The sequence below is a fragment of the Cervus elaphus genome, chromosome 27 (assembly GCF_910594005.1).
Source record: "Cervus elaphus chromosome 27, mCerEla1.1, whole genome shotgun sequence".
Lineage (NCBI taxonomy): Eukaryota > Metazoa > Chordata > Mammalia > Artiodactyla > Cervidae > Cervus > Cervus elaphus.
In genome coordinates, this window is record NC_057841.1 from 49,553,303 (window position 1) to 49,570,855 (window position 17,553).

The window sequence follows — 17,553 nt, forward strand, 5'->3', positions numbered from 1 at the left end:
TGCAACCTTACCTGGGATCAAACCTGTGTCCCTTGCATTGGAAGGCAGATTCTTAAGCACTGGACCACCAGGGAAACTCTTATAGAGGAAATACTTTGATGCCCATGTTGCACTTCGCTCAGAACCACTTTGCTACAGAATACTCTGATCCTGCCCTGCTGTGACTGCTCTCCACTGAAAGGTGAACTTGGACAGTATCTCAACATTAAATGAGTATAAAAGTGTTGTAACGTCTTCATTAAAATGCTATCAGGCCAAGGTCTCTTCTTTCTCTTTAAAATTCTATATGGCTCATTGCCTGTGGAGAAACAGGAGTGCCCTCAATTAATTAATTCTTTTGAACCTGTTCAACAGCTTAAACTCAAATTCATGCATCAGATTCTTAAACTGCCTTAAAGTGCAAAATATGTTAGTTACTCCCATTAGCCAACTAATCAACTAAGGATCCCTCATAAACTTCTTTGGTTCAGCTGTAAGGCCCCCCTGCTCAGAGATCTTCCATCTCCAGCTCAGGCATGGCCAACAGGCATCTAAATATCTGCCCATAAGTCACAGAATCAGAATTGTTCATGAGTTGTCCTGATATATGTCAGCAATGCTACTGATTCACTGAAGAAAAAAAAAACTCATTAAATCTGTGCTCAATGATTTTAGAGCAAAGAACATACAGAGTGGGTATTACACACAAAATAAGATTAACACTGACAGGTATATACTAAGGTACAAAAACAAGTGTTTGACTTGGAAGTTGAATTTTATTTACAAATGTTCTCTTTTAAACACAGATGCCATTCCACCCCTTTTAAAGCATTATTAACTAATAATTTCCAGAAAAACCATTTACATTGTCTTAATCTTTCTGCATAAAACAGTATTATGGGGTAAACAAATATGGGATGGTCTAAGGCATAAAAACAAAACAAAAGACAATTTATCCACCATGAATGCTCTAGTGACTGACAAAGAATCACCAATCACACCCCTTAATGTGCTACTCCAAGAAACGTGATAATTTGAGGAGGTAAATGCTTCACAATAAAGTCTTCTTACATAGTATGGTTTAATGGTGATTGTTTAGGATTGCTCTTGCAGGATACTATTTATGCTGATTTTTTAAAATAAGTCATCATTGTTACAAAGGGCATAGACTTTTCTATACAGATTTTTCTTTAACCTTTGGAAATATGTAGATACTGATCTGGTCTCATCATTCAGGCCAATTAATAAAATAACAAATGCATGAATCCAACTTAAAATGAAACTTAAAACAAAAACACAATCAACATGTGACTATCCGACTTAACAAAATTAGAACTCTCCCAGAAATCAGAGTATTGCTCCTCAATAGTTACTATGTATTTGAATTTTTCATAGCTGAGACAGTATACAGACAAAATACTTAACCAACGAGTTCAAGATAAAACAATCCAAATTACCTAATATTTTATATTTTAAAAATCCTTTAAATTTTATCTAGGAGGATAATCGTTCTCACATCATAACTAAGTTACAAGAACTTTGAAAAAAAATTCATCCCTGAGAAGTCAAAGAGAGAAATCTCTAAAAACACAGAAGTGACATTCCTGCACCCTTTTAACAATCTTTTTCCATAGCATGAACTTTTATCAGCAGTCAGCAATCAAATGTATTCCAATCCTCGATAGTTATGGCCTCTGATGATCTGATCTTTTTACAATAAAACTGTAAGTGCAACATTTTAAATAATCAGATAAATAGAGACTCTGGTTTTATTGTCAGGTTTACATTTTTGTCAAGTCCAAGGACAGCCAGCTAAGATATGTATACTTCAATAAAGACTGAAGTAATAACTTCTGCTGACAGCTCTTCTTCGGAGTCTCCATTTCCCCCACTGATCTTCACCCAAATAGTAAAAGTAATACAATTGCAATTGAGTTTACTATTATCAATGGCACTGCAAAGAAAAAAACAAATTTAATTATTAAATCAGGAAAAAACTAAGTCATAGTTACTAGCATCAGGAAGGTAGAAATACAGTATGTCATCAGAATCACATTGCAAATCCTTATCACATAGCAACATTCAAACATGCATTGGATCATAAAATCCAAAACTTATCTGAAGGAGGGCTTGTGTGACTGAGGTAAGGGTCACACTGGCACAACTAGATCAATACAAAGTAATCTGGGGATAGTGCTGGAGCAGCCCTGGGAACACAAGCAAACTGGACCCAGGCAGAAGTAGACCCACATGGTTGGCAGCGACATCTGACATTAGAAACACAGTGCAAAGAAGATTCTGTAGCTTCATCACTAAATGAAGAATGAACTTATTTATCATCCTACCCAAAGCTGTGATGAAAGCAGCTAACAGAGAGACAGAGGTAGAAATAGCAAGAGACCCTAATTTTAATAGTTTTAAAGAAAAGGTTTTGAACTCCTGAGTTGTTCAAAAATATTTTCTAGTAAAATAACAGACATGGGGCCTGTATTTTTCTCTTGAAAGTCTTAAAGGACTCTAGCTAATTTTTCTACTTAGAAGCAAAAAGAATTTCTAAAAGGCAAGAACACTATTGTCTTTCAACCCCGAGAGGTGACATACAGGTAGCAAAGAAACATCACATCACTGAACATTCCATCTGCATCAGCTGGCTTAAACAGAAAGAAAAGGCAAGCGAGGAAAGAAACCAGTAACTTTTTAAGCAGTAAAGCCAAGTCAAGTAGAAAAAAGTTCCCACTACAAAAGTGACAGTTTTGCTTGGAAGTTTTGCTACTTAAACCACAAAATTAAAATGAAAGCGTATTCTACTAGTTTTGCTTCTTACCTCTCATCACGGTTCTTACAGATCGAATAAGGTTCATTAGCTGAGATTTAATTCCTGGCTCTTCTCCGAATCCTCCAATTCCCTGGTCTGTTCCCCAGCCAACTGCATAATATAAAGATGATTAGCTGTGTTAAAATTTATTATGCACTTGCCTTGCTCCCTCATTAGTCACCTTCTAAAACATAACTTTGAGTCTCTGTTAAAGACATAAAATATAGTCATATGATTTAAAAATTTTAGAGTGTATTTTTTACTTTTGATAAGCAGCACATTTAATTTCCCTTTTAATTTTATAAAATAAACTACAGCCTAGTAAATTATTCCATGGCACTGAATTCAGTAAAGATGACTGCTGTGACAACCTAACTCTTTTCTTTCTCCTTTTTTAAACAAAACATTTTTCAGGTCAGAACTGAAAACCAAAGCATATTGTCAAATTGAATAATAAATTGGTTCAACTCAGAATTCATAAAACCCACTGTAATTATTAGTATAAAGGTGTTGCATCTAAGTTTCACCATGTGTTCACCTGGTGAAATGTTAATACAAACCTGTTCACAGCTTGGATAGGCCTTCATAGCATGCCAACAGAGGTATATCTTTTTAACGTGACCAGTCTTCTTCATTTCTCAATTTTGAAGTGAGGAATTTAGCCTACTATCTAACTCTAATTCCACTTATTTTCAGTAAATGGGTCTTTTATCTCCTTCTGTCATTTTGCTGATAATATAAATCATTACTTCTTTACCTTTATTTGTTCTTTTTTTTTTTTAATTGCCTTACACATTCTTCTAGAGGCTCACACACCCTCATTTCTGCAATGTCCTTCTCTTGTCCTTATTTCAGGTCCACTTTTCATATCTCATATGACTAGGTATTTTTTTAATCTCCTATGACTACAGGGCTTAATTAATTCCTGACACGCTAACCCTTTAACCTGAAGATGGAGTAGTTGTTTTTATTTTATACATCAAAGAACCAAGTATCAGGTAACAAGATTTCATATTGCTTAATCAACTTTTACTTGGTTGAAATAAAGGTTAAATAATGGTTGCTTTTTTTGTCACATCAACACTGAGATATGCTATGGTATAAAACTAATATAAAATTCAGGTTCACAATAGAGTAGGTATGTTTTGACTCCCGCTCACCCTTCAAGGCCTAGCTCACCTGCGCTCACAGCCTTCCTAGTCCACAGAGTGTTACTCGTTTCGAGCTCCCAGAGCTCAACCTCCATCACAGTGGTTAATATCACAGCCTCTACCATCTTTGGCCAGACTCTCAATAGAAGCCTCTGCAATTTCATCTCAACCTCTTTCTCCCTTAAAGGGCCAGATCTTTCTAACTCACAATGTGTGATGATTTCCATCGTCTACTGAGTGAAGTCAGAAGCTCCTTAAATTAACGTGCTAGACCTGTATCAACCACAACCCTCCAAGTATTGCTATTCACACTCAATTCCCACTAACTGCTGTACATGTTAAAGGCAGCTTCTGAATCCAGGTCTGTCTGACTTTAAAGTCAAGGTCTTTCCTAATTCCCCTCTATGTCATAATAAACCTTGTCTTACCCAAACAGTAACTACTGATTGTAAGTCATATTATAAATTCCTGGAACTAAATTTAGTCTTTCTTTACCTTTCCCTTGTCCCCCACCCCAGAGCAAGTACTTAATATACATTTGTGGGATTAATTTATAGCAAACCGAGTTAACTTTGGATAAAGAAAGGTATGGTAAACCCTAGCATCGTAGATAAAACTTCCAAAGAACCATGTTTCTTTATTTTTAAGACACAAAACGTAACACAAACCAATCATTTCAGTTGTAGCTTGGAGGAAGGGAGGAAGAAATCCTCCAATATTAAATGCACACATCTCTCCAAGTTAAAAACAATCTCAAACCTGCATTTTGCTTGCTTCCTACTTCTGGATCTCTGGCAAGTGAATATATTTATGCTGTTTCTCCAACATTTACTTTTACTATATAACAAGTTCTACTATAATTTCTTTCTCCCACATATCTGGTCTCGCTTTTCTAGGTAGCTCAAAATCAGCATTCTCCACTAAATGGCAATTCTCTTTTTGTCATCTAAGTTCAAAGGTGTAGTACCAGCCTTTAACTACTTATAATGTGGTGAAAATTATTTAATAATAGTGTCTTGAAAAGACATAAAACACAAAATGGCCACCACCACAGGTGTATTATTTTCCAAACCAGTTTAGTCTTACTCATATAAACCTACTTAACAACTCTGCATCATAAGAAAGCAGCCTGGTTTCAGTTAAACATAACGGTTACTGTAAGGAAGAATGTTTCCTTGACCCACTTAGGGTCCTTGGTTATGTCTGAAAATTAAACTGACAAAGACATTGACAGGAGAAAAGCATACAAAGTTTATTAAGGTTTTACATGTACCTGGGAGTCTTCACGAGAAAATGAAGACCTGAAAACGTGTGCAGAACAGGAAACTTTTCTACCTTTTAGACAAGAGAATAAATTTGTGAAGAACTAACAAGAAAAGGGGTTTGGGCTACGGGTAATGTAATAAAGTAATACAGTCTGTCTGGCGTTCAGTTCCCTGCCTCTGGGGTAAGAATGTCTCCTTCCTTCTGGTATGGGGAGGACACCTTTCACATGAGAAACTTATCTCCTGCTTTCAGGAAAGAAGGGGCATGGAGGGGGGAGGGTGGGATGATCGCTCTGCTTCTGGTGTTTTCTCTAACTCCTTCAGCTTACGATGTCCAACACCACAGTGACTTACTTGGGGGTAGCATGTCCTGAACCCTATCAATGGACACACGCTTTTAACTTACACTTCTCCCGAAATCTACTAATAATGACATTAGTGTATGTCCAACTCTTGGCGACCCCATGGACTGTAGCTCCTCTGTCCGTGGAATTTTCTAGGCAAGAATACTGGAGTGGGTTGCCATTTCCTACTCCAGGGGACTCTCCCGACCCAGGCATCCAACCCGCATCTTCTGTGTCTCCTGCACTGGCAAGTGAATCCTCTTCCCACTGAGCTTACAAGAGTAATAAGAAAGAAGTCCCCAGGCAAGAGAAGTTAATCCAAACAACAACAACAGACAGACGGAACAATAACTGACTTAGCAGAGAAAACGGAAGCCTACACCTCTGGGGAGCACACAACAAAAAACGGAGGCGAACCGTGCTGAGGATCCTGAAAACGAGAGAAACTTCACAATGCCAGTGAGGGTGCCGCAGTTTTGGAAACACAGGAGGACTAACTGCAAGTCCCCACAGGAGCAGATAGCGCCGCTCATCCCCTTCTCCCCTTCCCTAGACTGAACTGATGGGAACAGTGGCTCTCTCTTACCCCCTCAGGAGACAGGTTTACTCTCAGTGCAGACTGAAGCAGGGAAGCTCCAGACCTGGGGACACATAGGGAAGGTGGACTGAATTAAAGTCTACACACATAAGCGGCAGACTCCTGCCCGCTTTCCCTGCTGGTGTATCACGTTAAGTCTGGAACATAAGAATACTTGCATTCTGCAGACAGGAAGTTGCACAATTACTCTGGAAATTGACCAGCTGCCCAGGAAGACTTCAGTTAGTGACATACAGGGGGCTTTAATGAAACGGCGAATTTAACTGGGATGCCCACTGGTGAGTAAATCCCAACCATATACACAGAGCTTCCAAAGAGCCTCTCAGGGTTTACTCTTTAGAATGAACTGACAGTCAAGAGGGAATGATTCTGAACATGGTAGGATAGAGCAAAGCCAGAAAAGAAGGCTCTGAGGAAGAGAGAATGCAAGAAGTTAATTTTTTAAGGAAATGAACATCCTTAGAGAAAAACTATTGTAGCTACAAAACTCAGAGAACAAGATGCCATGAAAAAGAGAATGTAAAAAAGGAGCACTTGTTCTTGCTCTATCAGCATAAAAAGTTCAAAAGAGGCTGACACACTAAGACACCTACAAGACAAGAAAAAAGTTAAAAAAGGAGTATCAACATGTCACAATAACTGGAGTTCCAGAAAGCAAAGGAAAAACAGGAAAAAATTATCTAATGAGGTGGCCAAAAGCACATGGAAAGATATTCAACATCACTAATTATCAGAGAAAATGAAGTCAAAACTACAAAAAGGGATTAACTGACACTGGTCAGAATGGCCATCATCAAAAAATCTACAAACAATAAACGCTGGAGAGGGTGTGAAGAAAAGGGGACCCTCTTACACTATTGGTGGGAATGTAAACCAATAGAGTCACTAGGCCACTATGGAGAACAGTATGGGGGTTTCTTAAAAACTAAAAATAGAATTACCATATGATCCAGCAATCCCACTTCTAGGCATATACCCAGAGAAAAACATAATTCAAAAAGATACAAGCACCTCAATGTTCAATAGCCAGGAGATGGAAGCAACATAAATGTCCATCAAGAAAGGAATGGATAAAGATGACACGGTGAATATATAAAATGGAATACTATTCAGCCATAAAAAAGAACAAAATAATGCCATTTGCAGCAACAAGGATGGACCTAGAGACTGTCTGTTATACTGAGTGAAGTCAGAAAGACATATCATTAAGATATCACTTATATGTGGAGTCAAAAAAGGGGGGGGGATACAAATGAACTTATTTACAAAGCAGAAATACAGTCATGGATGTACAAAATAAATTTATCATTACCAAGGGATGGGGGAGGGATAATCTGGGAAATATTAGGATTAACATATACACACTACTATATTAAAAAAAAAAGATAATAAGAACCTGCTGTATAGCACAGGGAACTCTACTCAACACTCTGTAATGGCCTATATGGGAAAGGAATCTAAAAAAAAGAAAGGATATAACTGATTCACTTTGCTGTACCCCCGAAACTAACACAGACGCTGTAAATCAACTACACTCCAGTGAAAGTTTTTAAAAGAATTATCAAACACATATTAAGAGATGATATCCCAGAACTGAGGGACATGAGCCTTTAGGACAAATGGGCCCAATCAGGGTACAGCCCAATGAATGAAAAGGAGACCCACAGACTGCCACATTATTGTAAAATTTCAGACCTCTAAAGATAAAAGGGCTTCCCAGGTAATGCTAGTGGTAAAGAACCCTCCTGCCAATGCAGGAGATGTAAGAGACGGGGGTTCACCTCCCGGGTTGGGAAGATCCCCTGGAGGAGGGCACAGCAACCCACTCCAGTATTCTTGCCTGGAGAATCCCATGAACAGAGGAGCCTGGTGGGCTACAGAACATAGGGTCGCAAAGAGTCAGAAATGACTGAAGCGACTGTGCATGCAAAGATAAGAGAATACCCTAAAGGGTTTCTACCTACTAAGAGTCAGGAATCAGAATGGCATTAGACTTAACATCAATACAGGAAATGAGAAAATTAAATGGAATAATGTCCTCAAAACTAGAAAAAAGTGGTTCCAATTTAGAATTCTACACCGAACCACAAATCAACTAGAAGAATAAAATTATGATTTTTTTTTTTACTGTTCAGCTGTAACATGCATGGTCATATTAAATATGGAATACTGCTATTACCAATAATTGGCTGGAGACGTGAGAGATGGAGAAGGGAAGTACGTGTATTTGTGCTTACACAAGAATGAGTGTGCCACTGATGGTACAACTGTGCTAAACCCTTTCACAATAGTAGGTCAATGACTTAAAACTTGAAAGAGTTGAAAATAATTGCGGAGGAGGTTGAGAGATGGAGCAGGAGGCTTCCATTTTTCTTTATAGGTTGAAGGGCTTTTTTGACCTTAAAAACCACACACATACACTGCTTTGAAAAAAAAGAAAAAATGACATTTAAAAAGAAAACCTGTAAAGCTACTCCTCTATTGGAGAAATCCCTCTGGAATTCAGAGCATGAACAAACTGCGGGCAGGGACAGGTTCCAGAAGTGGAGGGGCTTCAACCACAAGTCACTCTGAATATTTAAATTGCTTTACAACTGCCTTTAGACGGTTGCTGGTTTCATTTCCTTTACCTGCTTTTTAGAAATTTATCGTTGCTAAAACTATCAATCCTTTCCATTCAGGGCCACAGTCTCTTAAATAGTAAAAAAGAACTTCTTTAAGTACTTTGTGGATTGTGCACATAATGAGGAGTGATCCCAGAAAAAAATGTATCTTCCAACTGCTTGCTCGTCAACAAAATAGGATAAAACTCTACAATGTAGAGAATACCATGATTTAAGCATCAGCACTTAAGTAATTTTTTAAAAATAGTAAATTATCAGCTAATGTTAGCTTCTCTATTCTTATGAATAGAATGGTATTCTAGTCTAGAATGAAAAAGAAAACAGAATTTTGGGGGAGAGTGAGGAAGACATTTGTCTGGATATTCCACAGACAAATACAAAGTTGACCAGCGAAAGAGCATCTGCCAGGGATTACCTTTTACTGTAACAAATAGTTTTCTCTCCAACTGCTACTTAAGAGTGTCAGTTGTTTTTCTAAGGAACCTGGCCAAAGCTTTAAAGAGTTTTGCTTTTTTTTTTAAGGATAAAGACTGAACCCTGCAGCTTTCTTGTCCATAGCTGGAGGGCCCAGCAGAAAACAAATGATAAGACCAGCCAGCAGCTATTGCTGCCAATCTCAGGAATGAACTTAAATAGAAAAAGTTACTAATTGTAAACACCACATAATGTTCTTCCCCTGCCCAGACTTCAAAAAATCACACACAAAAGGGCAATCCATCCAGGTTCAGTCAACAATCCTCAGCTAGATACATTTTGAAGAAAATGTATTAACTACAGTTTTGAAGACACTGGCAAACATCAGCTTCTTTGAGATCAGTTTCCATTTCTATGAAGAAAAATGAATGTGCTTTATTTTGTGTCACCAAGTTTGCAGCACTATCATAAATGTAAAAGTACCTAATAAACCACACAAAGAACTCTACTAATATAAGTTTGAAAAAATTGCCTTGATCAAAAAGAGCACTGCTAAAGTGAAAGACCTAGTATACTTAGACTAATCTCTCTTGGTTCAATATAATTTCCAATTCAACACAATAATTTCCATTTAATCCTTGACAAAATTAAACAAATGCTTTTCAGTAATATATAAATAGAAACATGTATCTATAGAGTTTCTTCAATGTTTTATAAACTGCCATGCTCATCTATGTCTATCATATGGAAGGCCTATGGAATACCTTGTTCATTTCTCTGTGGTGGTGGATTAGTTGCTGAGCCATGTCTGACTCTTGAAACCCCATACATTGTAACCTCACAGACTGCTCTGTCCATGGGATTACCCAGGCAAGACTACTGGAGTGGGTTGCCATTTCCTTCTCCAGGGGGATTTTCTGACCCAGGGATTGAACCCGTGTCTCCTGTACTACAGGCAGATTCTTTACCGCTAAGCCACCAGAGAAGCCCTCATTTCTCTGTACATTGATGCAAATCTGACTTACTGGTTTTTTGTTTTTGTTTTTTAATATTTGCTTATTCAGCTGCATTGGGTCTTGGTTGCAGCACATGAGATCTTTAGAGCAGGGACTGAACCCAGGCCCCCTGCATTGGGAGCATGGCATCTTAGCCACTGGACCACCAGGGGAGTCTCCTGATTTACTGTTTAAGATCTACCTCCTTTAGGAACTTCTCTGTTATTTAGGCTCACACAACCTTCACTGGCGGGTTTTCATAGATGTTCTTTATCAAACTGAGAAAGTTCTTTCCTATTCCTAGTTTCTTGAATGTTTTATCATGAAAGGGTATGGAGTTTTGTCAAATTTTTTTCTGCATCTATTATAATCATGTGATTTTAATTTTACTAATATGACGAATTAAACATTTTAAAAGGTTAAATCAACCCTGCCCTCCTGGGGTAAATCCCACCTGGTTTAGTTTGCCAGTGTTCTGCAGAGAATTTTTGTGTTTCTGTTCATCAGAGATACTGGTCTAGAGTTTCTTTTCTTGTGCTGTGACTGGTTTTCATACCAGGTTAATACTGGCCTCAAGGCATGAGTTGGGATGTCCTCTCTCCTCTCTATTTTGGTATTAAGTTTTCTTTAAATGTTTGGCAGAATCCAGCAATGAAGCCTGGGTTTTCCTTCGTTCAAAGTTTTTAAAATACTAACTCAATCTCTTTACATGTTATAGGTCTAATCAGTCAGTTCAATGGTTTGTGATCTTTCTAGAAATTTGTCCATTTCATCTAAGTCATCTAATTTGTTGGCATACAGTTGTTCACACCATTCCCTTAAAATCCTTTTCATTCTCTAAGTGATGTCTCCTTTCATCACTGACTTTAGTAATTTGAGGTCTTCTTTTTTTCTCAGTGGAGGTAAATGTTTGCCAATTTTGTTGATCTTCTGAGAGAACTAGCTTTAGTTTTGTTAATTCTCTTTATTGTTTTTCTGCTCTGTATTTCATTAATTTTCACTGTAATCTTTATTATTTCCTTCCCCCCCCAAGTGGGGGAGGGGGGAGAACTGGATGTGGCTCAAAAGGAAGAGAGTCTCACTGCTCTTACTGAGCTTTAGTAGATTTTCTTGGCAGAAAAAAAAAGTTTCTCTGTATGTTGTATACTCTTATGACAATTCCCGGTGACTCTGAATGTTTGTTTTTTAAATAATATTCACTAGTTATAGTGGTTTCATAGAAAAGAGGTTCCAGTGGAGGTTCTCATACCAACATTTTGGAAGTGCTCTCCATTAATAATTGTATTTCCAAATAATCTGGTTAAAAGTGGGCAGAGGACTTGAATAGATATTTTTCCAAAGACATAAAAATGGCCAACAAGTACATGAAAATGTACTCAACATCACTATTCATCAGAGACATGCAAGTCAAAGCCACAATGAAATATCACCTCACACTTGTTAGAATGGCTATTAAAAAAAACCAAGAGACAATAAATGCTGGCAAGGATGTACAAAAAAGGGAACCTTTGTGCACTGTCCACAGGAATGTAAATTTGTACAGCTGCTACGGAAAGTAGGATGAAGATTCCTCAAAAAATTTAAAACAGAAACAGATTTAGTAATCCCATTTCTGGGTATTTATCCAAAAGAGATGAAATCATTATCTTGAAGAGATATTTGCACTCCTATGTTCATTGCAGCACTATTCACAATTGCCAAGACATGAAAACAATCTGTGTCCACTGACAAATGAATGAATAAAGAAAATGTAGTGTACATTTACAAGGAAATATTATTCAGCCACAAATAAGGAAAATTTGACATGTGTGACAACAAAGATGAACCCTGAAGACATTATGCTAACTGAAATAACTCAGAGGAAGACTACTACTGTACTATCTCACTTATATGTGGAATCTAAAACCACTCAACTCAAAGAAAGACACAATAGTATGGCGGTTGCCAGGAGCGAAGTGGTGGGGGAAATCAGGAGATACTGGTCAAAAGGTACTCTCAAGTTATTAGATGAGCAAATTTTGGGGATCTATTGTACAGCATGGTGACCATAGTTAACAACACTGCACTGTTTACTTGAAAGCTGCTCTGAAAGTAAATCTTAAAATGTTCTCACTGAAACAGTATCTACAACAAAATGATAATTATGTAAGGTGAAGGATGTGTTAACCAACCTTACTGTGGTAAGCATTCTGCAATATATATGTGTACCAAATCATCACAAATATGTCTTACACTTACACAATGTTATATGTCAATTAAATCTCAAAGCCAGGGAAAAAAGAATGATGTTATTACATTTATAAATGACTAATTCCCACTTAACCTCAATTCTGTCTCCTGGCCTACAAAAGCCTGCTATATATTTTTAATATGGCCCTTTCAGGAAAAAAAAAATTGTTTTCTTCCAACTTTATTTTTACCTTTCCCACTTAGATCTACAATGTTCTTGCAATTGACTTTTGTGTTTAGCATGAAGCAGAGGGTCAAGATTCATTTACTTCTTTTTGAATATCCAGTTAACCCAGAATCATTTATTGAAGGACCTTCCTATCACATTCTGCTGTTACCTTTATTAAGTGTCCATATAAATATGTGTCTATATTTGGATTCTCCACTCTGCTCCATTGTTCTATTGTCCAACAGCCTTTTATTAAATTTCCTTCTCCTTAATTAGCCAGAATCAGCTTCTGCTGCTTGCAACCAAGAACCCTGAGAGGAATAAATAATTTCAGGACTCAATCCTTGAACCTCTCTGAGAAATAGCCTTCATTCCAACGGTTTGAAATTACCAGCCAACAGTAAAAATCCCCATGTGTAAATCCTCCCCAAACCTCCCTTCTGGGCACCAGAACTGTATACACAAATGCCTACATGACATCTCCACTTAGAAGTCTGAAAGGTAACCAAAAATACACTAATTCCCATTCCTTTTCTAGGACTTAGCTTTAAATGCTATTTCCTTAGGAACTAACACTGTCCTGATTCAACCAGGAGGTCATATTCCCATGGGTCTTACCTAGTTCTCTTCCTTCAAAGCCTTTATCCTAGACTCAACTATCTGTATAATTATTTATCTGTTTTACCTCTCTGAGAACAAAGACGCTGTGTCATGCTTGCTGCTACATCTTTTCACCCTGCTCACAGTGATTGGCCTATTTGTTGTAAGGAATGGAGAAAAACTTCCTGCCACCAAATCTAGGAACCTCCTGCTTCTCCAGCTAACTTTTCCTCCTTTTTCAATAAAGAAAGTATCCCACCTCCCAGTTATGCCATCTCCTCCATGTGTACCTTAGGTCCCATCTCCACCCACCTTCTCAGAATCCTTGAGCTATCAATTACCTCATTTCTCTCTTGTATCTTTTATTTTTCTCTCATTACTATTTCCTTCCTGTTAGCAATTCTTTTTTCTAATCTTTAATTATGCAAGTTTTAAAACATATTTATCACTCAGATTTAATAACTGATGATTTTTAAAACATTTTATTTTATATTGGAGTATAGTTGATTGACAGTGTTGTGTAGTAATTGTTGACTTGGGGGACTTGCCCCAAGTGGTTAAGAATCCGTCTGCCAATGCAGGAGACACAGGCTCAATCCCTGATCTGGAAAGCAGCCAGATGCCATGGAGCAAGTAAGCCCGGGCACCACAACTACTGCGCCTGTGCTCTTGAGGCTGGGAGCCATAACTATTGAAGCCCATACCTCTAGGACCCACGCTTTGCAACAGAAGCCACTGCACTGAGAAGCCTGCACACCACAACTAGAGAGAGCCCGCGCAGCAACCAAGACCGAGCATAGCCAAAATTAAATAGATAAATAATTTTTTAAATTATTGATTTTTTTTTTTTTTTTTGCCTTATGTGCTTCATCTTTTTCTCTGCTTGATTTCTTTAAAAATAAATTACTGGTACTATAATATTTCACTCCTAAATATTTCAGTATGCATCTTTATCACACTAACAAGATGTACAGTGATTCTTAATATCATCCAGTATCTAGTCCATACTAGAATCTTCAAAATGCCCCCAAAATGATTTTTTACAGTTGATGTGTGAAGTAGAAGTCAACCAAGGTCCACATGCTGCATATGAATACCTCCTTACATCTCTTCTGTCTTTTTTATATTTGTATATTTGCTTCAGTGTTCACTTTCTCCCCACATGTTTCATGGCACTGACTTAACAAAAGAACCTGACTAGTTCTCACTGTTGCTGCTGACACCTAAAAATAAAACCACCACAAAACATATCCCCCGTATTCCCTTCCAGCTACCATTTCTTCATTTCCAACTTAGTGTAAAGCAGGGATGAAAACAGTACCTGTCTCACAGGTTTCTTGTAAGGGTTACAGAAGTTAGCATGTGTAAAGCACTGGATACAGATCCTGGCACACGGCAGTGTTAAGCATTAGGTATCATTACTGTTATTATACCCATTTAACGTGTATTATACTCACAATATCTACTTGCCCTATTTGAAATGGTGCTTTCCACATCCACTCTTCTACACTTCTGATCTGTTCTCCATAAAGTAACCAGAAAGATCTTGCAAATAACACAGATCTGGTCACATCACTGCCCTGCTTAGGGCCCTGCTTTCCAATTTTCACACCAGCTTTTTCCTCCTCACTTCCTGACCCTTCACCTAATGTTTACTGATACAGTTCACGTTTCCGGTTAGACATATTTCCTCCAAGATTTCAAAGACTCACAAGTTAGTATGTCCCAACACATCTCTTTTGTTAACAGTCTGCATACTTGTTATTGGTACTTCTTCAGTTTTTACTTAAGAGTAATTTCCATTAGAAGGGTAAGATAACTGTTGTAACCTCAGCTCCTATTACATGGGCCTGGCACATATTTGTGCTCAATAAATCTCTCCTAAAGGAATAAATGAAACGAATCAATCTTGCTCATGGGTTTGAGTTTCAGTGATCTACACTGACATGTTCCGCATGCTGTGATAAATGATGTACCATCATGCAGTATCCTGCCATAACTGTGCCTCAGACAGAAAAAAAGCAGCCTGCCCAAGTGGCATGGAGCTCCCTGGATTGCGAGATCCCGATAGGCATAACTTCTGTCTTCCCTGTACGCTCAGATTCTAGGCTGGCGCATCACAGGCACCCGGTAAACTGTGCTGAATAAACTTTTCTTGGAATGCGTGTGGCTGAATGTTGTGATAATCCCAACAGGCTTCCTTTCCTCTTATCTCCAAAGTCCAGGAACCCCTATGACTCTCCATCAGTTCCTTCTTCAAACTACCCACGCTCCAAAATGAGCCACGCCCCTCCCTCTTTCACTGAAAACCCACACCTCAGATTTTTGACAATTAAAAGCAGCCCTGGAAACGTGTACTAAATTCCTAACCTAAACTAGTCGCAGGCAAGGGCGTTGCCGGCTCTACTCCCCATCTCCGCTTCCCGACCCCTCAGGGCTGGCACCCAGCGAGCGTCTGTGGAACAATCTTCACTCCCCTGTGAGACGAGAGTGGCTCGGCTTCCCCACCCAAGGAAAGGCCCCCAAAAGAGGCGAGCCCTTGGCCGCCCGTCCGTCCCTGCCCGGGTGGTCCGCGATCCCCGAGCTCCGCCGCCGCCCCCTCAGTCCGGCCCGCCGCCCCACTCACTGTTCTTAAGGAAGCGCTCCTCGTGAAGCACGGCGATGGCATTAACGCAGAGAAGGGCCGCCTGCAGCAGCGAGTACAACGTAAAGGCCATGGCCACGCACCCGGAGGCCCAACTGATTCCTCTCCCTAGGCGGCAGGGGACGTGGCGCCGCCACGTCCGGCGCTTCCTACGGCAGCCGGCGAGGCCCAAAACGCGCTCTGAGAAGCGCCGCCCCCCCAACGCGCCCTGAGAAGCTCCGCCCCGTCTGGCTAAGACCCGCCCTACGCTCACCTCTGCAGGGCACGTCTGCTGAGCTGTGTAGACCCGCGCTAGCGGGTAACTACCGAACTTTTGAATTGTGCCTGGCCGTAACGGAGGTGTTGTAAAATACACAGAACGAAAACAGAACGTAAAATCTCCCAATAGTTTAAAAATATTGATTACATGTTGAAATGTGTTGATTATACTAGGTAAATAAAATGCAAACATTCATTTTTATGGTTTATTTCTATTTTTTTTTAAATGTGGCAATGAGGTTATTGATAATGACATGGGGGCTTGTCCAATACTTCCTTGGACAGCGCTGTACTAGATGCTCCCAAGTGCTGTATGAGATGTTAATAGGTAATTCCTATTTTACAGATGAAAAAGGCAAATAAAAGTTTTTATAAAAATTTAACTGAAATAATATGGGTTGAGTTGCACCCCACAGGCCTCCAAGGCCTGTGCTTGCCCGAGTTCAAGACCAAAGGAAACTCCTCTGTTGCAGGAGTCTGCAACAGAAATAATGATTTAATGGATGAGGGGGCAGGAGCAGGAATTTTATTGTCAGAAGCAAGGCCCTGGAGTGACACCCCAAGGTGGGCAAGATATGGCAGCAATCTTCATTCCTGGGGAATGGTGGGGTTGGTGGGTGGGGATAGGGGGATTACCAGTTACAGAGCAATCGGCTGTCACCTTGGCTGATTGGTTACCAGGCTTACCAGGGAAACCAGCAGAGGGGCATGTCCTTCACTGTCCCTTCAACAAGAACAGTCACTGGCTGGGGTTGGGGTAAGTGTGTGGTTGGGTCAGTTGTGAGTGTAGGGCGTGGGTGAAGCAGGTCCTGGTGGAGCAGGGGGTTACAGAGAGATAGAGAACAGCCATCTTGGGTGGTCTGACCTTACAACAGGTCTTAAAATTACTGGATGAGAAACATTCTCCTCTTGATCAGACTCAACCTTGCCCTATAAAAACTATAGATTCTCAACACAAATGATTTCATCCAATCCCCTAGCCACATATTAAAAGACTTAGTTTCTAACAGCTCAATTCATCCCTAGGAAGACCCTTGTTATTGTTTAGTTGCTAAGCTGTGTCCAACTCTTTTGTGACCCCATGAACTGTAGCCTACCAGGCTCCTCTGTCCATGGGATTTCCCAGGCAAGAATACTGGAGTGGTTGCCATTTCCTTCCTCAGGGGATCTTCTCAACCTAGGGATCAAACCCGCGTCTCCTGCATTGGCAGGCAGAGCCACCACGGAAGTCCCTAGCCCCCCCTTTAAGTGTCTGCCTGAGAAAGCTCAAGGCTCCCCGCAAAATGTACTGTTTGTTCTAGCCCACACCTGAAAATAGGCCCCTGACCACACCTTCTTAGAGCACTTATGAAAGTGGATTTATGATTGTGAGTCCTTCCTCTATCCCTTTGAGATATATATGTATCTCCTACTGTTCAAGGGTGTCTGACTCAAGGACCTGAAAGCCACTCCTTTAAAATGTAGTCAC

At 39.5% G+C, this 17,553-nt stretch overlaps 1 protein-coding gene across 1 annotated transcript; it reads right to left on the minus strand.

Annotated features, from left to right (window-relative positions):
* Window positions 1-735: 735 nt before the first annotated feature.
* Window positions 736-16,011, minus strand: IER3IP1 (immediate early response 3 interacting protein 1). The gene is made up of 3 exons (XM_043888870.1): window positions 15,810-16,011; window positions 2,804-2,905; window positions 736-1,933 (listed from the first exon to the last, which is right to left on the minus strand). Exons 1-3 carry the CDS (start codon window positions 15,898-15,900, stop codon window positions 1,878-1,880), a joined length of 249 nt encoding a protein of 82 aa, XP_043744805.1. The 5' UTR covers window positions 15,901-16,011; the 3' UTR covers window positions 736-1,877.
* Window positions 16,012-17,553: the final 1,542 nt, after the last annotated feature.

Bases quoted from the DNA above. Each gene is read 5' to 3' on its own strand.
- IER3IP1 (XM_043888870.1), bottom strand. From the start codon at position 15,900: ATGGCCTTTACGTTGTACTCGCTGCTGCAGGCGGCCCTTCTCTGCGTT. The intron at 2,906-15,809 runs GTGAGTGGGGCG...TATATTATGCAG, and splicing joins GGAGCGCTTCCTTAAGAACA to TTGGCTGGGGAACAGACCAG. The intron at 1,934-2,803 runs GTAAGAAGCAAA...TTTTCTTTGCAG, and splicing joins TGTAAGAACCGTGATGAGAG to TGCCATTGATAATAGTAAAC.